General features: G+C 52.2%; 1 protein-coding gene across 4 annotated transcripts in view; it reads left to right on the top strand.

The window, feature by feature from the left end:
* Positions 1–25,751, top strand: part of TMCO4 (transmembrane and coiled-coil domains 4) — an 86,628-nt gene that overhangs the window by 38,486 nt on the left and 22,391 nt on the right. For 2 of the 4 annotated variants that reach the window (XM_036914483.2, XM_057499795.1), the window contains exons 8-12: positions 22–165; positions 927–1,046; positions 5,314–5,478; positions 6,325–6,461; positions 9,381–9,465. In XM_036914483.2, coding sequence (XP_036770378.2) covers positions 22–165; positions 927–1,046; positions 5,314–5,478; positions 6,325–6,461; positions 9,381–9,465 — 651 coding nt within the window. Of the gene's footprint in view, positions 1–21; positions 166–926; positions 1,047–5,313; positions 5,479–6,324; positions 6,462–9,380; positions 9,466–11,272; positions 11,676–25,751 lie in introns of those variants that run through there. The other 2 variants (XM_036914487.2, XM_036914485.2) reach the window with 2 other exon arrangements.

The following is a 25,751-nucleotide window of genomic DNA, read 5'->3' as shown; positions in this document are numbered from 1 at the left end:
CCTGGGTCGCCTTCCTTGCAGGTGTGACTGGGGGTCTAGCTGCCCCTCTCGTTGCCGCTGGTGCCGCGACAATCATTGGCAGTGCCGGGGCAGCCGCTCTGGGCTCAGTGGCTGGCATAGCTGTCATGACCTCGCTGTTTGGCGCAGCTGGAGCTGGTCTGACAGGTAAGGTTCAAAAGGAGCAGTGACCTGTTAGGCATTTTCAACCAGAGTGGCCCAGCTCCCAAAGGAAACACCAGACTCTCACCAGCTCCCTAGGAGACAGGAGGACACGGCCCTTCTCGTGCTGGGTCACACCCCTGCCAGAACTTGCAGCAGGCTTCACAGAACTGATCCGGTGGCTTGGCACGGGTTGGGGGAAGGGCCAAGTCTGGGAAGCTGCACCTTGTGTAGACTTCTGAGAAGGATCCAGTTGGACCTGCTTGTCACCATCCAGGAGGTTTCCAGGTAGGCCTCCTAGTGTTTAAAGACCATGTGACTACCTTTCATTTACCAGCATCACCTGGGGGATTTTTCCAGATCATCTGTTCAGCAGCCTCCCATTCACACAAAGACTCCTGTTCCATTTCCAAAGTGGGGTCCCTCTCTCTCCCTGTGTTGAGAATCTTGGTCAGTTGAACCCACTTCCCCTGAGAGTGCATTACACCCCTGAAGTTCATGGGCAGGAAGAAGAGAACCGATCGAGCCAGGGTGGGGCAGTGGTTGCAAGTCCCAGCCCAGCTCTGCACGCAGGGGCTGTCCAGCCTTTGGAAGTCTCAGTCCCTTGCCGGTAACTGGGGACAGAAATGGCACCTACCTCAATGAGTTCAGAACCAGGACGCGGCCGGCACTCGCTATGTGGTTGTGTGAGCCTGGAGAGCTGCTCAGACTAATAGTCCCCGGGGTCCCCAGGCATCTCCATTGTTGTTTTTCATCTGGGTCTTTAGGGTACAAGATGAAGAAGCGCGTTGGAGCCATCGAAGAGTTCACATTTCTGCCTCTGACGGAGGGCAGGCAGCTGCACATCACCATTGCCATCACGGGGTGGCTGGCGTCCGGCAAATACCGTGAGGACCAGGGCAGAGCAGAGAAGGATGCGGGCTTGGCAGCGGGGTGGGGGGAGTGGCAACCATTGGCTGAGCTGGGCCAGCTATGGTGGACCAGACCCTGGCCTAGGCTCTTGCTTGTCTATGTCTCTAGGCTATTTGGGGGCTCCATTTTGCAGAGGAGTAAACTGAGGCTCAGGGACATAGATGACTGCATCCCACATCCATCTACTGACCCGTCCTTCTGTTCTTCCACCCATCCATTTACCTATCCATACTCCCACCCATCTACCCATACCCCCACCCACTCATTCATCCACCCACCCACCCATCTACCCATACCCCCACCCACTCATTCATCCATCCACCCACCCACCCATCTAGCCATACCCTGAATCCACTCATTCGTCTATCCACCCACCCACCATCTACCCATCTACCCACAGCCCCATCTACTCATTCATCCATCTACCCACCCACCCATCCATCTACCCTCCACCCAGCAGTATTTGTAGAGTACCATCCACACCATGTACCAGACAGTGAGCCAGGCCCTAGGAATTCAGTCATGGCCCCTGCTCCCCTGGAGCAGAGACAGACCACTGAGAGGTAATAGCACAAGAGGGGAATCTCAGAGTGTTCCTGGGGGAACAAGGGAAAGGTTCCTGGAGGAAGTGACGTTTAGGCTGAGGACCAGCTGGGAGTTAACAGGGTAAAGGAATGAGAAGTGTAAACCAAGCCAAAGGGTAGCACATACCAAGGCCCAGTGGTGCCAAGGTAATAGAACCAAAAGAAGCCCAGGATGGCCAGACCAGGGAGCTGGAAGGCAGGAGTGTGGGCGGAGCCAGATCACACGGAAGCACGTGAGCCGTGGAGATGAGGTTGAATTTATTCTCAGAGCAAGTGGAAAATAGCAAAGGACTTCAAGCATGTGACTTAAAGTCAAAAGTAGTAAGAAGTCAGTACATCTTGGCTACATGGCCTCAAGCAAGTTACTTAAACTCTCTGTGCCTCAGTTGAGTCATTTGTAAAGTAGAACAAATTATTCCTACCTTTTGGGATACTTACAAAGACTAAATTAAACAAGGTAAGGGAGGGAAGCCCCTGGTGTCTAACTGGCATTTCACAGACATCGGTTCCCTTTGCTGCTCTAGTTTGCATGTGTGTGTGTTTCGGGGGATTCTAACCAGGGAGACACTGAGGACTAACACCAGGGTCACTCACTGCCTGGCTCGCTTCTGCAGGTACCCCGTGAGGCTCCGCAAACAGTTTATCACCCAGAGAGAGAGCAGGGCGGGCCAGGGGATCTGAATCACCCCAGCCAGACGCACATGCTGACGGCCTCCTGGGTTCCCAATCTCTGGGCTCCAAGGCTGGAAGCCACAGCTCTTCTAAATGACACAGAGGTCGCAAGTGGGGAAATGTGCAGGCTCTGTGTAGAGGCATCATCAGGCGTTAGTGTTTTGTGGGTGTGTGGCCGCTAGGCCCCTTCCCCACACAGTGGGCACCTTAACTGAGCACCTAGTGCACACCTCCCCAAGTCAGGCATCTTACCCACACAGTAGGAACTTGCTCTGCGTTACCCCGTGTGATCCTCACATCCGCCCTCTGGGGTGTCCTTCTCCTCATCTGGCAGAAGACAAAGCCTAGAGGGATCACATGGCAGGTGAGTGGCAGTTGCAGGATTCAAACCCAGGTCTCCTGACTCAAATATCAGGGTTTCTTTCCATTTGTTTTCACTATACCATGTTATAGCAAAGACCGAGACAAGAAAGTAGGAGCAAGAACCAGAGTCTACACAAAAGAATGTGTGACTTTGACCAGTATGGGAAGCGAATCCCTTGTCTTTGTTTAAACCCATCAACTCCATTGCCCCGGGTCAAAGGTCAAGTTCATTTTAGGGGAGGACATCACCTTCAGTGTCATCCTCCAGCAGCCTCATGCGGTCTGCAGCCCAGGCAGAGGGGGTGGTTCAAAGGAATATAACCAAACTTGATTAAGTTCAGGAAAGAAAGAATCACCGTTACCTGTCTCATCGAGAGCCAGGAAAGAAGGCTTAGTGTCATCACAGGCCTGCGTCTGCGATTGGTGGGAATAACTGGACTTTCTCCAACCCACCCCTTTATAAGTAGGATTACGTGTAGTGATGATACTAGTGTAGTAGCTAACCATTTGCCATGAATGAGCCAGGCACTTACCCGAGCATTTTGCATGCATCCGTTCACCCTTTACTTCAAGGAGATGGGCATCATTGCCACCCCCATTTTAGAGATGAGGAAACTGAGGCTTATAAGGGCTCCCGAGGCTCACACAGCTGGTCGGGGACAAGCAGGAGTCACCTCCATGCCATCTGGCTCCACAGCCTGCGTTCTCAGCCACAGGATGACGCAGTGCAGTACAGCACATCACAGTGTACGTGATGTTCTCAGGCAGCACCTCGCGTGGTCTCCATAGCACCGCTGAAGCAGGTGGTGTCATCTCGTTCCTACAGATGTAGAAACCGAGGCTCAGAGGGGCAGCGTGCCTTGCTGTGAGTCACGCAGCCAGGAAGCGGCCGAGCTGGGTCCAGAGCCCAGGCTGGTGTCACAGCCATGCCCTCTGCTCCCCTCCTGTCTGGAACCTGGCCATCTCCTCCTCCATAGAGACTGCTAATCCCTGAGCTGTTGCAGAGCTGTGATGGGGCCCCTGCGGGGGGGGAGGGAGCAGCGCCAGGTGGCCTTCGTGTCAGCGTAGCATCATCAGGTAGGGCGAGCCCTTCCGGTCGGCCAAGGAGAGGCATCTAGCTGATGTCCAGAGCCCAGAGCCTCTGGGAAGCTGCCCTCCACTCACGCATTCATTACTTCCTGATGTTTTCATAAGTGCTTACTACACACCGCGTCACTAGGCCTTGGGAATCCAGTGCTTGGCCGGCAGGTGGTGGGAGAGGGTGTGCATTAAACAGGATGCAGAACTAGTGTGTGGCTGCAGACTGCTGAGAGCTTACGGGGCAAGGCCCAGGGTGCATCTGAGCTGTCAGAGGGCCAGGAAAGCTTCCGTGGAAGAGGCACAACTAGAAGCCGAGGGCAAGAAGGCATAAACTAGGGAGAGGATGTTTTAGGCAGGGGTGGGAGGGGGCTTGTGTTTGGAAAAGGTCACGTGGGCCACAGGCAGAAATGCATGGGGGGCCAAATTAGGTGTCCCTCTGTGCCCCCTCAGTCCCATTTCCTGCTCCCAGAATAGAGTAACCATGTGATGTTCACACATCTCTCTCTCCCCGGACTGAGAGCTCTTTTTATTCAGTTGGCTGTTTCCTCAGCTGTGAAATGGGGCTAATCGTGGTACCATATTTCAGAGGCTGTGGAGATTAAACGAAAGCATGCAAGTGAAAAGCACAGAGCTTAGTATATGCTCTCCAGACGTTTCTATGGGGATCGTCTGTATCAGGGTCAAGCTCCAGGCCCGGCATTAACCCTGTTGATGTTTGTGGAATGAATGAATGAGTGAATGAATGAACAAACCAATAAATCAAAAATGTGTTTTCATGGAGCAAAGTGTAAATGAAGGGGGCAGGGGCCAGGTCCTGGAGGGCCTGAATGTGTGCTGGAGGGGTGACACTGTCCTCAGTGGGGAGGGAGGGCAGGCAGGGAGGGAGAGACGGGGGCAGACAGCTGTGCTTATTGCTCCCTGTTTGATATTGGCCACTATGGTGGCAGTGTCACCATCCTTCCATTTCTAGTCCCAAAATGAGAAAATTGAGGCTCAGGAAAACTGGGTGAGCTCAAGATCATGGCAGAACTGGGCTCAAATACCTCTGCCCCAGCTCCCAGACTACTTCCCAGGCAGTGTCTGTTGAGTGAGACGCACAGATCCACAGAGCCAGCCAGCTCTTTCCTATTGTACAGCCTCAGTAGCTTGATGCCAGAATTCCTGCAGGGTGAGAGAAAGCAGCATTTTACATATTATAGTAGTTCAAATACTCAATTCCTACAACTACTCTATGAAGGGAGATAAACATTAATCTCCCCACTACACAGATAAGCAGAATGAGGCTCAGGGTGGATAGTGGTCACCCCACTACCGATGAAGGCAGGAGTGAGGACGCACAGCCCGGCCTGCCGACTCACAGGGCGGCCCTGTGCTCGGTCCAGGAGCTCGGCCTGCTCCGCTAACAGCTGCTCCCCACTGGCAGGGGCCCGGCCCCTTGTCTTCCACTAGGGATGAATGGTACCCTGCTGCTGATCTGGGGAAATGGGGTAGGGCACCCTCATTCCCAGCCAGGAGAGAGTCCATCTACCTATGTTCTCTCCAGGCACCTTCAGCGCCCCATGGGCAGCCCTGGCCCGCAGCCACGAGCAATACTGCCTGGCCTGGGAGGCCAAGTACCTGATGGAGCTCGGCAACGCCCTGGAGACCATCCTCAGTGGTTTGGCCAGCGTGGTGGCCCAGGAGGCCCTGAAGTACACGGTGTTGTCTGGTAAGTCTCCCGCCTCCCGCCGGCAGCGTGCTCACTGCTCCCAACCCACAACTTGAGGGCCCCATTGAGCCAGGCACTGTGCTGGGCCCTGGGCCCTGGGGCCTCGCAGAGGTGAAGGCTGCACTCCTGTCTGTGAGACGGTTACAGGTAAACAGCCAATCACATCGTCACGCAGTCACGCAATGTATCAGTGACCTATTGCCATGTAAAAGCAACCTCAAAACTTAGTAGCTTAAAATCGCAGTCACTTCTCATAATAGCTGAGGGCTCGTGAGGCTTCGTTAGACTGATGCTAGCTGGGCCTGCCCCTGCATCTGCGGGTCAGCCAGCTGTCCACCATCTATGCTGGCCTTGTCTGGGGCAGCCAGGGCACCTTTGCTCCATTTGTCCCTCCTCCTCCTGGTGTCAGCAGGCCCAGCCCACACCAATGGCAGAGGGCATGAGAGGTCAGCCCCAGGGCACAAGACCATTTTAGGCCTCACGTCTACTAGTGTCTCACTGGCCAAAGTGAGTCACGTGACTGAGCCCGATGGATGGCAGGGCAGGGGTGGGGACGCTGCGGAATTAAGAGGCCAAGTGGGAGGATATAGAATGGAGTGACAAACTGGGGCCCTTTTGGAATCTCACTCATGACAGATGCTTGCACAGAAGGGATCTAGTCTATAAATCAAAAATGTATGAACTTCAGTTTTTTTCATTGCTTTGTAGCAGTTTGAGCACACTTGGAAAACTTCCAGGTTCCAAGTTAGAGACCCTGCATGCATTCATGGGGGCCTCCGTTAGCCAGCCAGTCACTTCCCTAGCAGGACCACCACAGCCTTCATCACTGATGTCACCCCTCACCAGGCATTGTGGCTGCCCTGACCTGGCCAGCCTCACTCCTTGCTGTTGCCAATGTCATCGACAACCCCTGGGGAGTGTGTCTCCATCGATCAGCAGAGGTTGGCAAGCATCTGGCCCACATCCTGCTCTCCCGGCAGCAGGTACCCAGGAATGGCTGTGGGTGGGGGGCAAAACGGGGAGGGGGCTGACTATGTACAGATGTCATCCCTAGAGACAAGCCCACATGGATATAGCCCAGTGGCTTTGGTAGGGGGGGTCTTCACTGCCCCTCAGGTACGTCACAAGTGTCCTAGGATGCACCAGTAAGAACATTATATTGCATCTCCAGCTGGCAGGCATGTGAGGACTGAATAGCAGAGGCATCTGCAGGCATGGATAAAGTCAGGTGTTCCTAGAAGTACAGAGCTACCGTCAGCCCAGATGCAAAATGGTCAGGAAGGTAAATCATCAAAATGCTTTTAAACTGTGAATCCAGTAAAGATGTACTTACCAAGGATATAAACTGTCCCGTTCAAAACAAACTTGAGTAAATGGAGATAAAAGTTCGAGAAATAGTACCAGAGGTGACTGCATGGTAGGATTAATTTTGTCTGCAAGTGAGCAAAACCCAAAATAACAGTGGCTTAAACAAGATGGGAATTTCTTTCTCACGGAGAAGCCTGGGAAAGCAGTCTCACAGTAGAATGGCATGCCACTGTAAAGAGGCCCACGTTCCTTCTGTTCTTGCTCAGCTGCCTGTGGTCTTGACCTCATGGTTCCAAATTGCAGCACCTGAGCTCCAAGAAGCAGGAGAAAAGAAGGGCCAAAGAAGAAAGAGCAAAGGCCTTCTAGCATTTCCATTGCCATCTCATTGGCCAACCCTCATCATATGACCATATATCTTACAAATGCATTTCAGCCCAGGCAAGTTCACTGTGGATTCATTGAGACTGAGAAATGACAATGGAATGTTCTTGGGGTGAAAGCATCTATACATAACTTTATTCCCACAGTGGCAGGTCAGTCCCTAGAATCCCGTCCACTCAGAGCGAGTCTGCATGCAGCAAGCCAGTCTCTGCCTCTGGGCCTCTCTGCCCCTACAGCCGTCTCAGTCTCTGTTCTCCATGCTGCCACCACTCCAGTCTCTGCTCTCCTGCAGCCATACAGCTGTGCAGGTGTGCAGACATGCCACCATGCTGCCCAGAGCACTGGGCAGAGCTCTTTATATAGAGTCACTAACAACATATTGCCCACATGTGTGTAGTGAGCTAGCTGACCAGGGCCAGGTGAGAATCCTAGCCATAGGAACCTTCACTTTATCCACACTATACCAAATGCCACAGAAGCTGGGAAATGCAGTCTCTATTCTGGTGTCAATGAATCCCACTGAAACTCAATTACATGGAAAAGAGGAGATGGACAACTAACAGTTCCTGCCACAGTGGGTAGATTGCTTGCAAAACCAATAGCCCCCATCCAGTCCCTGTTGCTTTGGCAGGTTTAGCTATAAAGCAAAGACCAGAGTGGGACTGGCCTAAACAAGGTGGACATTTATTCCCTCCATGTAACAGCCGAGTGTCGTCAGCATCTGGGGCCATGTGTGTGTATTAGTTTCCTATGGCTGCTGTAACACATTACCACAAACTTAGTGATTCAAAACAACACAGATGTGTTATGTTACAGCTCTGGAGGTCAGAAATCTAAAGTGGGTCCACAGGGCTACATGGCAGCCCCAGGGAGTATCTGTTTCCCTGCCTCTTCCAGATACCAAAGGCCACCTACTCTCTTTGGCTTGTAGTCCCCTTCCTCCATCTTCAAAGCCAGCAGTGGAGCATCAAATCTTTCTGGCCCTTTGCTTCTGCCGCCATGTCACCTGTAACTCTGACCCTCCTGCCTCCCTCTTATCAGGACCCTTGAGGTCACAGCAGGCCCTCCCCATAACCCAGGGAGATCTCCCATCACACCTGCAAAGCTCTTTGTCACCTACAGCACAGGGTCCGGGGATTAGGATGGGGCCTCCGCTGGGGGCCATCACCTGCCTCCCATGTGGGTGGCCTCCCCTCCCGTGTGAGGAGCCCAGATCCCTTCAGTCCTGTGACTGCACGTCCTCAGCCCTCGGCCTCTCTTGTGGTCCAAGACAGATCTTCCAGCGTTACATCCTCATCCCTGACGGATCAAGGTGGGGGAGTAGAATGAAGGGCATGCCGAGAAGCCTTACTAACTGCTCCCCTCCCACCCCTTGGCTACAGGAGAGCAAGAGAATCGGAGTCTTCAGCTGGGTAGCCGTGAGCCCTGGCAGACTGGGAGTTCTGTTACCCAGGACAGAGGGAGGGCAGGCGTGGGAGCTCACTAGCAGCCTTCGCCACAAAGTTTCTGCAGCATCGGGCTACTGTTTAACAGAGGGTTCTCTAGTGTAGTAAGGAGGGGAGATGGGGAGGGCATATACCTGTATCATCAAGGAAAAGGCCTGACCGGAGCTGGGAGCCCACCTGCTCCTTCCCACTCCTTCCCTGTGGAGCTTGTACCCAAATACCCCGGATAACTTCCTTTTGTTACAAGTTGCTTTTTCTACAAGTTCTGTCATCAGAAAGTTCCTCTTTATGTGTAACTTACTACCTTCTCTTATCACTCAATGCCAGTATTTCATGTCCCGCCTTCCTATCAAAAACAGAACAGCTGCCATTCACGTGCTATTCTGCCTTTTTCCCATCACAACTGGGGGTACCTCCCCCCTGCCACGCTGTGGCTCCACTTCGCTGCAGCCATGTGCCACAAAGGAAGGTGAGTCCTGTCTCCTGGAGAAGAGGCGGCCGGATAATGGTTTGAGATGAGGGTAATAATCCAGCCAGAGGCTGCCTGTTGGCCTCAGAAGGAGCCATCAGGCGGCAGGCACCCTCCTCCGTCGGTGAGGGCCCTGCCTCTCCTGCTTAGGACACCATAGCTCAGGGAATCGCACACGCGTGATTCATCAAGTGTGAGGCAGGCGCTGAGGACTGCGTAAGGGCTGCCCTCGGCCCCACTGGTGTTTTGCTAAAACTGGCTGTGTACCCCATGAGACACCTGTGTCCTTTCTCCCCCAGGGCCGACGACCCGTCACCTTGATTGGCTTCAGCCTGGGAGCGAGAGTCATCTACTTCTGTCTGCAAGAGATGGCTCAGGAGAAAGGTGAGGCCAGCTTATTGTCACAGGTGAAAACCCGTCCCAGGTTCATCCCCCAGGCAGCAGGTTCTGGGCCAGGAGTCACCAGCCTTGCAAATACGTTCCTGGTTCTTAGAAATAATGGTCAAAAGTTTAAAATAGTTTGAAAATAGACAAAATGGTTAAGTCATTTGGAAAATGGTTTATTTTTTTCTGTACGTAAATCTGAATGGATGTGAGATGGTATGCTAATGACATCAGCCTTGGTTTCTGCCGTGTGTCCTTGAAAGGAAGGGAAGGAATGGGCCCAGGAGTCTGAAGTCGAGGTGTCAGCAGAGCCACATTCCCTCTGGAGGCCCTAGGGGAGCACCCGTCCTTGTCTCTTCCAGCGTCTAGCAGCTGCCAGCATGGCGTGGCTTACAGACACATCACTTCAGCCTCTGCCTTCATCTGCAGGTCACCTCCTTCCCCTTCTCTTCTTCTAAGGACAGTGTTCTTGGATTGAGGGCCCACCCAAATCCAGGACGATCCCATTTAAGGGTCCTTAGTTATATTTGCATAATTTAATTACATCGCAAAGACACCTTTTCCAAATAAGGTCTCATTCACAGGTTCCACGGGGACGTATCTTTAGGAGGGCCACAATTCCACCCACAGCAGACCCCTTTGGGAGTGTGTCCAGTGACAGACCTTCAGTGTAAGGCAGCTGAAAGCTTGCGTGTTGCTGCTCTGGGCCTTGGGTGGCAACGTCCCGGGACAGAATGTCAGTTTGGGACAGATCTGTCAGCAGAGGCTGCATGTAGGAGGGGGTTGGGAGAGTGAGGTGCAGGGTAGGGGCAGCCGGGTGGCCCACTGTTCAGGGGACCCAGGGTAACCTCTCCCAGAGGAGCACAGCTGCAACAGGACACCGAAGGCAAGACAAGGGATTAAGACAGAGAGTCCCTGGCCTGAAAGCAGAGAGTGGGTAGCAGAGAGGGGCCGAGTTACTCCAGTCTTCTCACTCGGCATTTCTTTGATGCCTCACTGGGCCTCAGTTTCCTCAACAGAGTTAATAATACCCACCCTGTATGATTGCTTTGAGGAGAGTGAGGAGTCCTGTGCATAGCATTTTGACAAATTGTAAAGCCCATCACTGGCCACATTCAGCTCAAGGATCTCAGTTTGCAGCTTCTGTTTTCAGAGTTTCTGCCAACCCGAGGCTACCCCTGAAGATGGCCCCTGGCTGCTCTCCTGGGCAGCCCACGTGTGAGCTGATTGCTGACCAATTGCTAGCAAGCAAACGGGTGGGACTGTCAGCCATTGGCTGGACGAGGATGAGACAGGGGCTGACCAGTGTTAATTTTCAGCGTGGCCTCACCAGAGGGCATGGCAGAGGCCCTGAGGCTCAGAGGCGGGATTCGGTGGAGGACCGGAGCTACTCTGGTTATACAGGCAGGGAGGCTGCGCCGTCCTCCACATTCTCCACGGACAGGCCAAGCTCCGGTGCGTGAGCCCTGTGGGCCTCTCCGTCTTTTCTGTGCCATCTTGGAGCACTCCCTCTCCTCAGTAGCTTCCTTTTCACCCAGTTTTGTCCACCTCAGTAAACAGAGGAGGCACCTCTGTCCTATTTCCAATAGCTCTGGGTAACCTAGGATCACCAGGCAGGGGAGAGACCGGGGAGCCAGTTCAGTCACTCTCACCAGGAAAATCCAGGCTAGGTCAGAAGTCAGGCAAAATCTACTGAGGAAGCAGGGCTGAATCTGGGGTCTGGTAAAAGTGAGTTCGTTTCCGCTTCTGTCGTGGAGGACATGACCCCTTCCCTTTCTGTATCCTTCCCCCACCTTGCCATCACCAGAGACAGAACAAGTAAAAAAGACATGCTTACCTGCTGTTGCTGCTCTCCGCGGTATGGATAGTCCACCGGGGACCTTACTGCCTCCTGGGAGGAAGCTCCTGGACACTCACAATGTCTCCCCGTCCTCAGCTCTCCAGCCCCTCCAGTAAGAGCTTTGCTGAGCTGCAGCGACACCACTGACTCCTACTATATGATGTCATACTCTGTGCTCCTACAACTTCATGCAAATGACAACTATACTGTCAGAACCTCTCAGGAATCCGGGGTGGAGGCAGCATTTCTCATACAGGATACAGAATTTTGTTAAAAATGTGTGGGTTATAGACAGGTAGGATGGGTGTATCAGTCAGCAATTGCTGCCTCACAGGCCACCCATCAAACTCCAAGGGTTACAACGCCAGATATTTTGATGGTTGTGGTTCAGTTGCTCTAGAATAGACTGTTTCCAGCTACATGTTGGGTAGGCCTGGCCCCAGGTTGGGCTTGGACCCGCGCTGTGTGTATTTGTCACGGTGAGGTTGAAGGGTGTGCTCTGCCTACAGTAGATCGCCAGAGTTCCAGAGCCAAGCCAAACCACACACACACATGTAGGATTTCTGCTCGTATCGTATTTACTAACATCCTGTATTGGTTATTTATTGCTGCAAACATAGTGGCTTAAAACAGCACTGACTGGTTATTTCTCACAGTTCTGCGGGTTGACTGGCAGTTCCTCTCCTGTTCACAGCCGGGCTCCCTTGTGCAGCTGCAGTCAGACTGGAGGGCTTGGAAGGTCCGAGCTGATCTCCCTCACTGGCTGGTCGTTGGTACTGGCTGTCTGGCCTGCCTCAGTCCTTCCTGGGGGAGACTTCTCCTCCAGTAGGCTTGACTTCCTTATGTGGCATTCTCAGGACAGCATTTCATGAGGACAAGAGTGGCCTTTTAAGACCGAGATTCCAAAATTTCACTTCTGCCACATTCCATTGGTCAAAACAAGTCACAACAACTCATCAGATGCAAGGGGATAGAGGAGGGAATAGATTCCTTCTCTGGATGGGGGGAGTGGCAAAGGATTTTTGGCGATTTTAATCTTCTGTGCATTCTGTCAGCCAAAGCCAGTTAGGGCCGAGCCTAGGGCAGTGGGGTGGAGCACTGCCCTCCACCCTCATTGGAGGGGGAGGGGGGCAAATATTTGCTAAATGCAATCCAGAGTGTGCACTGGGGTAAAGCATGGACTTTACAGTCAGCTGAGACTGGGTCTGAGTTCTGCCTCTGCTCAGCCAGGTAGCTTGGGTTGGGCAAGGACATCCCTGGACAACCATCTCTCCATTGGCAATAAGAAGTTAGTGTCACCTCTGGGCAGTGCCAAAGGCCAGGGAGCTTGGAGGTCGGGTAGGCAGCCCAGCGCCAGGTCCTGGTCGGCACATCCCCTGGCTGCCTCGGGCTGAGGCGCTCCCTGCCGGTGCCGGGGGTGGCTACAGACTCCCCCTCCTCTCCTAACCTGCTCCTCCGGGAGAGGCTCTTAAAAAGCTGTCACCTCTGTGCTGTCATTGTTTTGCTCCTTTCCTAGTCATTCCCCCAACCTTTGCAACAGACCATCTGTCAGGCTTCTCATTACCTGGAGTGACATGGGCTTATTTACAGGACTGACTCTCAGTTTAGAGGAGAAAGGCATATCTTTGGCCCCAGCTAGCATAAATTACATGTCAACTTCATTAATACAGGCCAAGTCTTCAATTCCCATCCTAAACAAATTGAATTAATTACCATTGACCATTTGGCCATGATGATCAGAAGTGAGGTTGCCCGTCAGCTGCCTCTGGAATATGAAGCTCGAAACTGGGAGGGAGGCAGGTGGCCTCAGTGGTAGGGCCGGTTAGCAAGTCACTGAGTTATTCCTGCACCTCTGCTGTTTGGGGGGTGGTTCCCAGAGCAGCTCCTTCCTGCCTCTTTTCTGGTCACTGCTGCCTCCCCTGGATCTTCATGGCCCCCCGTAAGAATGGGGTTTGGCATCAGGCAGAGCTGGATGTGGGTTCCAGCTTTGTCACTAGCTGTGGGACCTTGGGCAAGTCACAACCTCTCTGAGCCTCAGCTTCCTCTTCCAAATAGGGGCTTAGTGCACGTACATCAGAGGCTTGTTGGGAGATTAAACTGAGATGAAATCGTGAAAGAACCTGCCCTGATGTGGGTTCATTCAGTAAACGTTTCTTCCTCTAAACCCTAATCTGAGGACCCACTGCGCACAGGGAGCTCGGGTGAGTGTGTAGACAGACAGGCTCGTCGTTTTGTGTCCACTTTCTGGCCCCATGTTAGACCGTGAACTCCAGGTAGGCGGGGTCTGCCTGAACCCCACCGCCTCCCCAGTGCCCACACATTTAGAGTGCTCAGGAGGATGGAGGAGCTTGACTTTGGGCCAGGGAGTCAAGCACACGCCGACGCACTCATGAGCCAGGTGCTAACTGACCATCGCAGGCCCCGTACTAAGCGCTTTCCTGCAGGATCTCATCGGATCTCACAGCAACCCTGGCAGGTCATTATTCTCCCTGCTTCGTGAATGAGAAAACTGAGGCCCCAGAGGTAAGCCACACAAATCCTAAGTGCCAGAGCCAGTAGTCACCCCAGGGCATCTGGGCCTGCGCTGTGCTTACAAAGGACCTGGACCTTGAACGGTGGGCGGGGGTCATCCAGGGGAGCAAGATGAGAGAGGGTTCCAGAGCATCGGGCCAGCAGGGCAAATGAAGAGCTCTCAGTGTGTCTGGAAACGTGAAGTCTAGTGTTTCCATAGCCGATAAAAGAGGACTGCGGTGGAACGGTGGGAGATGGTTAGGGCAGGAGCCTGGCTCGAGGTCTCGTGCGTGAATGCCAGGCTGCGGAGCTGTAACTGACTGGTTAGGCACTCAGCCTCCGCACTGGGGCACGAATGAGTAGCTGAGGGTGCTGGAGGGGCGAGCAGGACGGACGCCAGCACTGGGTGGCCTGTAGATCAGCCACGTGCACACCTGCTCAGCACACACAGCGGCAACTCAGCCAGCTGCACAGACGCCCATGCCTCCGGTGCTGTTCTCCGGAGCGAGTGTGAACTCGGCACGGCTCACACAGGCCCTGATGGCGGCTTGCCTCCCGGCATGTCCTCCACCTCACTTCACACACCAGGCTTCAGCCAGACCACGTTCTCTCTGTATCCCCTGTTCTAGGTACTCCCACTCCTTTCTCAGCTCTCAGTTTGTCTGCAAGCTTTCCATCCGGGAATAGTAATAGTGACTTCGCCAGCATGCATGTAGGTGACATGTCCTGCACGCCCGTGTGCTGGCCGCATTCCAGACCCTTCACATATATTATCTCACATAATCCTCCCAACAACGCCGTGAGGTTGATCTCATTATCATGCCTGTTCTACAGATGAGCAAACTGAAGTACAGAGCTTAGGTGGCCCCAAACTCCATGGCCAGTAGGTGGCAGAGCAGGAGCTCTGGCTGGAGACCCGTGTGATCTTGACCCCAGGCCTAGACTGCCCTTCCCAGCCCCTCTTCCATCCTTCCCTGAGCATCCTCCCAGCAATGGTGTCGCTGTTAGAACTGCCTATGTGCCTGTCTGTCCTTCCAGTCCCCTCGTAATTGTTATCTAGAGGTGCACATCAGAACTACTACCTGGGTAGTTCTTTCCCCAAATATCTATGCCAGGGCCCTAGACGGAAGGGGCCAGCCACCCTACCTTGGAAGTAGCTCCCCTGGGCAGTCCGAGGCACAGCCCTGGCCAGGAACCTCAGCACACATGGGGGTGCAGAGGGCTGTTTCTCTTTCTTGTCACTGTGTCCCAAGCCTGCTGTGCGCGGCACATACTTGGTGCTTGGGGGACACATGACAAGTGCACCAAGTGAAGGATTGGGTCCCACTGCGGGTCGCTCACCAGCTGCCCTCCCTCTCTTGAAGTCCTTGCAAGGGAGAACCATGTCCCCCTCAGCTTGTGTACTGCAAGCCCTTGGCACAGATGCCCCTAAATGTTTGGGAGGAAAGGGAGCCGTTTTGACATTGACATTGTAGACAGTCTGCATTTTGTTTACATTTTAAAAGAAGAAGAAGCTAGGGAGGGAAGCCTTCCAATTACAAGGAGTTGGCAAGAATCAGAATAGAAGCTCCAGGGTCAGAAGGCAGCTGGTTTTCTCCCCTCTGGTCACCTTTGGAAGGAGGGACTCACTGCCAGGAGTCTCTGAACAAGTCTTTATTCTTGAGCGACCTGATAGCTTTCTGCGTCCCACCTGTGTCTGGATGGGCGGTGGGAAAGGACGCTGGCAGCCCTTTGCCTGGACGACGGTCAGGAACACCCTGAGAGAGGTCTGTCCCTTCGTTAGTCCTGGCTTCTTCCACATGTGGGGGCGGCGTGCACACATGGGTGCAGGTGTGGCCAGAGGAGGGCTCCTCCCATGCCTCCCCAGCCACCCCAGGCAGAAGCGCGATGGCTCATGCTGGGCCTCAGAGCCTTGCTACCCTGTCCCCTTTTCTTTCCAAGGAGTAAGTAGGGGAACTCCTGATGACTCATAGAAATGGGGACTTGAAAACAAACACACCATCTATGAAGAGGAACAAAAGGGGAATCCTGAGAGTTGTGTGCTCTAGTACCGCCCTCAGGAGCCCCGGGGCCCGGGAAGCCAGCTGGGACTCCAGTGCCTTTCACGCCAGACTTCCTTAACCCACACCAGAAAAGAAAATGAATAAAATCCCAGACATGCACATGCTTCCAAAAAAATACTCTCATGAGTGCATGTTCCCACGCATACCCTCCAACATGGTCCCCATCTTTCCACTGCTTATATCCTCTTTCCAGCAATCCAGCACACCTCTAGCCTCCCGGGCTTTGCAACTTAAATCCAGCATGGCTGCAACAATGGCAGCAAGCTGCAGTCTCTGCAGTTGCCAAGGATGGGCTGTGGTCTTCGTGGTCTCCACGGTCACTGGGGGATGGGCTGCAGTCTCTGCGGTCGCCAGGGGATGGGCTACGGTCACTGGGTGATGGGCTACATGACTTCCCCACTGAGAAGCTACCAGCTCAGGTACTGCAAGTGAGCAGGCCCTGGAGGTAGGGTGTTCGATTTGAATCCCAAACTCACCACCCTGTAACTCACCTCTAATCTCACTCAACTCCAGCTGCTTTAATGGGAAACACAGTAAAAAATAATATCTCATTGTGAGGATTAAATGCAAGAATGCATAATGCTGACATAGAAAAAGAACCCAGTACAACTTAGTGAGCATGTATATTATGCTAGAAACTGTCTTAAACTTTATAAAAGGGAGCTGCCCCATAGCATTAGAGCTCCCCACACATGGGTGATGTGGACCATGGACCTAGTAGAGGAAAAATTGACTCCCACAAAGGGTTGCCTGCATCCACTGTCTCCCTTCTTCCTCGACAGCCCCCCATGGAGCTCTGGCCTTGTGTTACTGGTGGGGCATCTTGAAGTCTCCAGGGGGCTGTGATCATGAATGAATTATTCATCCCTCGCCTAGAGCTGCTGCTTCACATCTAATTCATTCCAGCTCAGCTGTCTGGTTTCAGGCATCCTTGCTTGTTTAACACCCAATTAATCTGCACACTGAGGAGACCCTGTCCTAATTGCAGGAAAGCTGTCATTATCTGAGTTCGGGGATGTCAAAGAGAAATTGCTCTAATGCATTTGAATCTACTAATTGTTTTCTGGATTCCCTTGAGACCTAATAAATGTAGCAATAAATCCCACAGAGTCACCCCAAGTGATTGATGGTACCCAGGAGCCAGGAACTCGGCCAAGGTCCTCCACACAGAGGCAGGAATGGTGCCCAGTGTGCCACCCACCAAACAAACAGAGCTGGGTCTAGTCTGGGAGGGAGCAGGGCCCAGGTGGACCCATTGATGGCAATTGGTCCAGACCATGCCCAGGGCCCGGAGAACCAAAGATATCCTGGTGAAAATGCCTTGAAAATGTAGATGCCCGCAAATGGGAGTGCCTCCGGTAACAGGAACAGCAGGAGTCGCTGGAGCTGCTGTTTAGGAAGGCCCAGCTCTCTGCCTGGTTTTGCTCAGGGATTTACATACATTCTCTTCAATCCTCACAACAACCCCGTGAGTTAGGCCATTCTGCCCCCATTTTGCAGATGAGCAGTGAGATGTAGAGAAAGGTGGGGCAGCATGCCCTACAACTAAGATTTTGGTGCATTTCTCTGACTCCAGAGCTCCTGTCTGTGTTACTATTCGGGACCATTCCTGGTTGGATGTTTTCACACAAAGCAGTATCTCAGATAAGACCCTCCGAAGAGAACTATTTCAAATCAAATTCACTCCATTGGCTCATACTTACTAAGCACCTACTGTCTGCCAGGCACTCTGCTGGGCTTTGGGGAGATGGCAGTGAACAAACCGGTACAGCCCCTGTCCTCACAGAGCTTATGGCCAGTCTGTTGAAATAGTGTGCCCTCCCTGAGACACGCGGTGGGATCTTGCAGAATGACCGTGGGGATTGGCAGTGTCTGTATAAGTCATCTGAAAAGCACCCGGCACATAGTAGGTGCTCAGTAAAGGGAATCCTTACTGTTCTTCCATACCAGCTTCTAAAGCAGCCACCTGGTTGGGGCTAACATCCTGCCCTTAGGTGGAGACCACTCTCTCCACCACCCTCCAAGTATTTGGCTTAGGAAATAGAAGTTGTGAGAAGCCAGTGTCCCAGGATGCAGTCAGACCTCAGCAAGGTCCCAGGCCTGCTGTGCTCCCCCCAACACCCCGTGGCTCCAGGCTGGTGGCCTGAGTTTGCAGGGGCACAGCAGGGCTGGACCGCACTCCAAAATAGAGCTTTCCCCATCTGTTACTCAGATTCTCAGAGCAGCCTTGCCGCATATTCAGAGGTGCCCAGGCTGAGCGGGAGGAATGGGCTCCTAGTGGGAATCCCTTGTCTTCTGGATGAGCATTTTAAATACTTTGTGTGGCTGAGGACTCTTCTCTTCAGACACAAACAGACCCAGATTCAAGGGGGGTTTGCTGAGACCCCTGCCACCTGCTTGCATGGTTGATATGTCTAATCATCCCCATCATCATCTCACCAGCTAACAGTTATTGGGCACTTACCATGTACCAGGCACAGCTAAACGCCATTCATGCCTCCTGTTATTTAATCCTCACAGTAATCCTCTGAGGTCTTCGCTATCCCCATTTCACAGATGAGGAAACACAGGCCTACAAAGGCAAAATAACTAGCCCATGGTTACGGGACTAGACTAGTAATGGTGAAATTTAAATCAACAGTGGCTGACCCATGCTTTTGATCTCCATTTTGCAGCTAAGGTTCAGTGTGAGACAGTGATGTGCCCAGGCGGGTCCATTAGGACTTGTTGGTTATCCTGAGGTTTCCATCACCTGCCATTCCTTCAGAGCTCCCCTCTGCCCAAGAAGGAAGACTGGGGGATCAGAGCAACTCCTGTCTGCTTAGGTCTGGACATCCTGAGCCTTTCTACCTGTTCTCCTGTCCAGAATGCTCCCCTCCCTCCAGCCCCAGGCATGGACCCAGTTCAGACACATCCTTCCAGAGGTGGTTCAAAACTTCCCTCCTCTATACTCCACGTGGAAGGAAGTCTCAGACTCAGAAGCATTTAGAAGAACACTTGTTTCTTGGAAAAAGTGTAAACCAGTCAGACTTTAGAAGTCCTCTCTTGTCAAATTAAACACACACACACATGCACACACACGCACACACTCACCACAGATTATTAAAGGGAAAACACTCTGATCAGTTACTGGATTTTCACCAGCTTGTTCTTGGTAGAAGACAGCCATTTTCTCATTAGGTTACTGAAGCCACACAGGGCGTGCGGTATCTTCAGACATCAGCATTCCAAATGCTGGGACAGAGTTCTTGTTAAGGAGTCAGCAGCTTATGGGAAATGCTCATTCATTTTGGCAACTAGAACTGGACAAGGTGACCCTGTTATTTTTGCTCTATCTCAGAGGGAAGAGTGTAGGTTTGGTTTTGGTTTTGGTGTTGGTATTGGTCACAACAGGATAACAAGTCCATGCTTATGCCTAACGCCATTTATTAACTCTGATCCTAGCAACATCCTCACAAGGCAGGTATTATTCATCCCATTTTACAGAACTGCAGACAAGGAGACTGAGACTCAGAGAGCTGAAGGGACCTGCCCGAAGTCAGAGTTCAGGGGTGGCAGGCCTGGGTTCATGCCCAGTACCCAACCCCCAAAGCTGAGTCATTCTCCTTCATCCAGCACCCCCCTGCCCGGCTCCATCCCTTGCCCTCTACCCAGCTGTCTGTTTCTGCATTCACAGCTCTGTGCTGTGAGCATCTGCTTGCAGATCTCTCTCCCCTACCAGAGGGTGGTCGGCTCCAGGGCAGGCAGTTTTTATGGTTCACCTCTGGCGTGAGACCTGGCACATAGGAGGTGCCCTGTACATGTTAGTGGCTGATTCATTAGTGAGGCACATGCAAGCGGCCAGGAAGTTTGCTGTGAATGCTGCCTGCAGATGACGCTCCCCAAAGCCTTTGGCTGGAGAAACGCTTCAGCTGCCTCAGCAAGTGGACACCACAGCCCCCAGGACCTAGGCCAGCTGGTTGGCCTGTTGCCCAAGCCTCCTAGTGACCCTGAGCCCTTAGGCCACTCCACTTCCAGACTGCCCGGCAGGCGTGGTCAGCCAGCATGTGTGCACCCCATGCAGGGGTCCTGCCCCCCTCAAACTCAAGACAGAGTGTGCACCTGTCAAATGCCCGTGCCTTTGGGCAGGAAATGAATGCAGCCAGAGTTCCCAGGGGCAGTCCACTTCCAACAGGGGTCCCATCTGCCAGCCAATGGGATAAATTCCCTTTGGGAGTACCTCACCCCTCAGACCAAGGATATCTCTGGCCCCAGCAGGTGGTGAGGGTAGGGGTGTCAGTGCCTGAAGCCAAGGAGAGCCACCATCCCGGTACTCGGAGAGGCTCTGGACCCCAGATCATAGTGGATTGTTCATTTTTCTATGTATTGGCTACATAGTAAAATTAAGTCATTAGAAAGCGAACTCAATTCAGCAATGCGTGGTAGCTGGCTGAGCCAGGAAATGGCCACATGGACCAGGAAAATCCATTCCGCTTCAGTTTTTATGCATTTATTCTCCTCTTCACTCCAAAAGGATGTGAAGAGAATTAATTAGAGGCATCATATACATATTGTCTCTGCCCAGGGGCTCTGTCCATGTAGTTGACAGGAAGGTGAGCCAGCTTGCCAGCTGGCATATTCACTCAGCAAGTAAAAGCCTGCAGAGCCTCCTGCCCTCTGGGCACCAGAGTCCATTCATTAAGTCAATCCTGGCTCCCCCATCCCTTCTTCATGTAATCGGGCTCTATTTGATCGTTTTTCCTGTGTTTTCAAGATGGGAGGGATCGTAGCAATCAGTTGCAGACATAAATAAAGGAGCACTGGACCCAGAGTCTAGAAACCTGAATTCAAATCCAGCCTCTGCTAGTTACTATCCGGGGCTCTTAGGCAAGTCGCTTCACCTCTGAGTTTCAGGCTAACTGGTGAAATTGAAATACTGATACTTCATTCTGGGGTTTAATGAATACCACTCACTGAACACGTACTACCAGGCACTATGCTAAAAACTTTGCATATTTTCTCTCCTTTAATGCACAAACAGCACTAAGATGTGGGCATTGATGTTCCGATTTTGCCTGTGAAGAGGTTGAGGGCAGGGACTGTGTCCATTCCTTCTCCGCTGCATCACCAGCACCTGGCATGAGACTGGCGGAGAGGAGGTGCAGTAATGTACACGGTGAACCCGGGATTCACCTCTAGCCTGTCTGCTGGCCTTTCAATACAGTGGATGTGACAGCACAATGCTTGGCATATGGCTGACCATCAGTAAGAAAGAGTTCCTTTGTTTCTCTCTCCATGAGTTTATCCCCTTAGCTTCAAGGGATCCCAGGTCCAAGCTGGGGGCGCTTCCAGAAATGAACCCCTCTCTAGCCTGTCTTTCCTACCACCTGGTCTAGCCATTTGTAGCCATGCTTCCTGCTCCTAACTGCAATGTCTATGTGGAATGAGAAATTGGTTAGCTCTTTGAAAAGTCCTAGGAAAGGCTAATAATTACCCAGAAGGCCAGTTCTCTCTGCCACAAGATTAGGATCTTTGGCTCAGGTCAGAAAGCCCTCGGTTCAAATCCTGGCTTCACAATTTATTAACTCTGTGACCCTGTGCAAGTTACATAAGGCCTTCAAGCCTCCCTCATTAGTCACATAGTTCTAGAGATACTGTAAAGATAAGTACAATAGTACATATAAGGCAATAGCACAGAGCCTGGCACATAGCAAATGGTTAATAATTGGCTAAGATTATTTATTATACAGTAGGTGGTTTGAGTCTTCAGAGCATTAGAACACTGTAAAGCATAAACATTCAGTTTAGCCATAGTTTGATATTCCAGAGACACTTCAGGAATATCATTTGGGGGTCAGTCAACACAGATCTCAGTTCATTCTTTCACCCACTGAACGTTGGAAATTCCTGACTCCTAGACTCAGGTTCCAAGGAACATTTGATATCATAGGTTTCCAGCCTCCACGTGTACGGGATCCCCTGATGCCATCCACCAGAGGTGTCTTCCAGCCTCTGCTTAATTGCCTCTTAGGACAGGAAGCTTGTTACTCTGCCCAGCGGTGGTTAGGAACCTAGGAATGGATCGATGTGACCCGAGAGCCAGTGGCTCGCGGCTGTGGGACATCAGGCTCCACCCAGAGTATCTGTTAAGGCTGTTCATGTTCCGATGCTGTCTAGGGGGGCTGCTAGCACCCCAACAGAGCCCTGAGTACTGCTGTGTCTGAGTGGCCAGTATGTTGCAGGTCTGCTCCTGGGCTTTTCAGAAACATAATTTTATCCATTTTCGCACTTAGAACTGATCAGAGTCCCATGAAGCAAACTCACAAGAGACAGTTTTGGAAACTGTTCATTTAGGTCCACCAGTAATTGTCACTCACAAGCAGATGGAAATGTCCATGCCCACTGCCCAGGCTTCTGGGCATGATAATGCCGCCTAGGTTTCTGTGGTGAGCATGGGGACAGGCAGGGAATGTTCTCCAGCAGGCTCTTTCCCTGGCTGTGGTGATCCTTGATGGCCATCTCTGGTGAGCCCTCATGGACCCATCCCCCCTCTGGTGGCTGTTCTCAGTGTCCTTCCCTCCCAGGCTTCCCCTCACTCACAATTATGGATAAACAGGTCCTGCGCCTGAGTGCCAGTTGATAATAACTGAAGAATCCAGGCCCTCTGCAGGGAAAGACCATCCCTGTGGAGTTGGGGGATTCCAACAGGGGGAAGAAAACACCCAAGTCTCATAGATTTACATATTAATTAGCCATGTAAGTTGTCTTGCAAATGGAGTTTCAGCCCCAGACAAGTTCACTATGGATTCAGTGAAACCCAGGAATGACAATGGAATGTTCCTGGGGTGAAAGGGTTTATACCCAACTTCATTCCCACAGTGGCCGATCGATCACTAGAATCCCATCCACGCAGAGCGAGTCCACGTGCAGCAAGCCGGTCTCTGCCTCTGGGCCTCTCCACCACTGCAGCCATCTCAGTCTCTGTCCTCGGCGCTGCCACCACTCCAGCCTCTGCTCTCCTGCAGCTGTGCAGCAGCTGTGCCGCCGTGCCACCGTGTCACCCAGAGCGCTGGGCTGAGCTCTTTATATAGACTCAATAACAATGTGTTGCCCACACATGTGTAGTGAGCTAGCCGACCAGGGCCAGGTGAGAATCCTGGCCACAGGAACCTTCATTTTATCCGCATCAGTTCACAGCATTCTGTAATGGCAACTGTTGGGGGGTTTTCCTTGTATCTGAGATGTCCGTTGATCATCAAGCCTGCTTAGCCAGTATTGTCAAAACTTTTCTTTTAGAGAATTGCCAGGCCTATTTGCACAACAAAGATAAAAGTGTTCCTGCCTGTGAGTCAGTACAGACCCCATACTTCATGTTTTACTGACAGGGTCTGAGTCTGTGGGCCCCTGACCTGCCGACCCAGCACAGGATGTCCCCTGTGAACTCTGACCTTTCAGGTCGCCACTGTGTTCTTCATTATTCTTTATTTCTTCCATCTTTTGTTCACTCACTTTCTCAGACATCACTTATTGATTGATGCCAAGGCCCACCTCCTTCCTCAAAAGATTTTCAAGAATTCTCAGTATAGGCAAAAGCAACAATTTAAGGATAAATACAAAACATCAGGACCAGAAAAAAGCATAAATGTGAATAGGAGACATAAGCCATCTGGGAAGCTCAAAGGCAGAGGAGCAGGGCCTGGAGCAGGAGCTCAGACCCCACAGCTAGGCCTGTATCTAGATTCCAGCCCTGCTACTGCCTAACTGAGCAAACAGGTGCATGTACTTAGTCCCTAAGCCTCAGCCTCCTTGTCTGTGGAATGGGTCTAGTAATACTGTCTTCAGAGGATGGGTAAAAGGGTTAAGTGGGATGATATACATAAAGCACTGGGCAGAATGGCTGGCAGATAGTAAGCGTTCAGTAACCACTATTTTTGTCACTGTTTTTGTTACTGTATTTTCTCCTGTTATTACCCAGTTGCTGTGAATTTAGCGATTAGCTTCCTGGCAATCAAAGCAAAATCAGAATGCATTGACTGCCTATTTCTCACGTCTGTCAGAGGCCTTGGGATACCAGCTCCACAGGGAGCAAGACCTTCCCTTTCAACCTGACTGACTGTCTGAACCACACAGTCTCTTTTTAGGAGCTGAGTGCTCAGGTTCAGGCTTAATTAGCCAGCAGAGCCTCAAACATCTCTGCCTTTGGCTAGTTAGGAAGGTCAGGACTCGAGGCTGAACCTGGACCCCTGAGGACAGTGCCGTTGTTGGGAGCAGTCTTTCCAAGGTGCTGGTTAGTGGTCAGGAGGGTTGTAGCAGGGGCTTCTTCTGAAACTCAGTTGGGAGATGACAGATCTCTGCGTTGCTGAGTATGGGTACTTGGAAGACTATTAATTAGGCGACAAGTGTCAAGCTGGATTTTCATTTGGGTGGTTTCACATTCTGGAATTTAGCAGTTGCTGGACACTGAGGCTTCAGGGGTCCGGTTTCAAGGGCCACAGGTTCAGAGAGCAGTGGAAAGCCGATCTTTAGTGCATCCTGCCACGTTCCTCTGCAGCAGTTTGACGGAGAGCAGCTGCTCGTCTCCAAAATAAACCATCATTCTAAAGTAGGGAGTGGGGGGAGGCAGCCGGGGTTTATTGAACACCTACTGTGTGCCAGCTAGGACCAGAATCCATCTCAACCTAATTCCGTGCCACTTTGGAAGGTATGAGCATTATTACACCTGGAAGCAGGTATTGGATTTTACATTTTTTAATGGATAGGGAGCCAGAAGCTCAGGGAGGTCAGGTGGTTTGTCCAAGGACACACAGCCAATAATGAGCAAATCTGGGATTCTAATCCAGGTATGCCTGACTCTAAACCATTTCCTGTTGATCCTTCTTTGATGCTGTCTCTTATGATAAGCTTGCTGCCCTCAAATTGCCTGTAACCTGGTTAAGAGAATAGATACCAGCCTTAAAACAGGTAAATAACAGCACCAGACACTATATATCTCCAGGGCCTAGACATCAAGCCGCTCAGAGGCGGCAGTCTTAAGGCAAGGAAAGCTTCAGGGAGGAGGTGGCAGGCCTTGAAGAAAAGGTGAGCCCTCTGAGGCTGTGAGCCTGGGACTGGCAATAGCAAAGACCCAGAGGTAGGAAGGTGAGTGGTCTGGGGAGGGCAGGCAAGCTGAGCCAAGGTTTCTGCTGGGAAGTTGGGGGAAGTAAGTTGGAGAGACAACAGAGTCCCCATCGCTGGGGCTTTGCCTGTGAGATGCAAAGCAGAGACCTGGACACAGTCTTTTGCATTAGCACTTTCACTTGATACATTTATTTTTCCATCAGTCAGCAGACTTCTGCCAAGGACCTACCATGTGCCAGGACCTGTCCCAGGCACGGCGGGGATCAGTTGAAGGGGTGTGGATAGAGGTCAGCCAGACTCCATCCCCACGCAGCCAGATCTCAGCTGAGGGGGACCACCTTCTAAATACCCACCCTCCCTCCTGCCCCCTTCAGTGCCCCTGGCTGCAGACACGCCCTCTCCTCTCTCTCTCTCCACTCCCCCAAGGCTAGGGTCTCCAGCCCCCAGTTTGGCCCAGCCCTGGATATCTGATAACAGGGCTTGCCAGACTGCACCAGCAAAGCCAGCTGCCGAGTGCCCTTCACGCCAGGCCCTTCGCATCAGTGCCTCGCCGACTGTCCCAGGCAGCCCGGGCGGGAGGGGCGCTGTCTTCCCTAGTTCTCAAGACAACAGGCCCAGAGACCTCAGGGAATTTTTTCACTGTCACACAGATGTAAGGGAAGGCGTGAGGGTGAACCCAAGCCTGGCTGACGGCCACAGCAGGTCTCCCTTCTGCCCTTTAGGGACCCTCCATCTGTCCCTTTAATTATACAGCAGAGAGTTTACCCAGTTCACCC

Source organism: Manis pentadactyla, chromosome 4 (assembly GCF_030020395.1).
Source record: "Manis pentadactyla isolate mManPen7 chromosome 4, mManPen7.hap1, whole genome shotgun sequence".
Classification (NCBI taxonomy): Eukaryota; Metazoa; Chordata; class Mammalia; order Pholidota; family Manidae; genus Manis; species Manis pentadactyla.
This window is presented reverse-complemented; position numbering and strand designations above follow the sequence as displayed.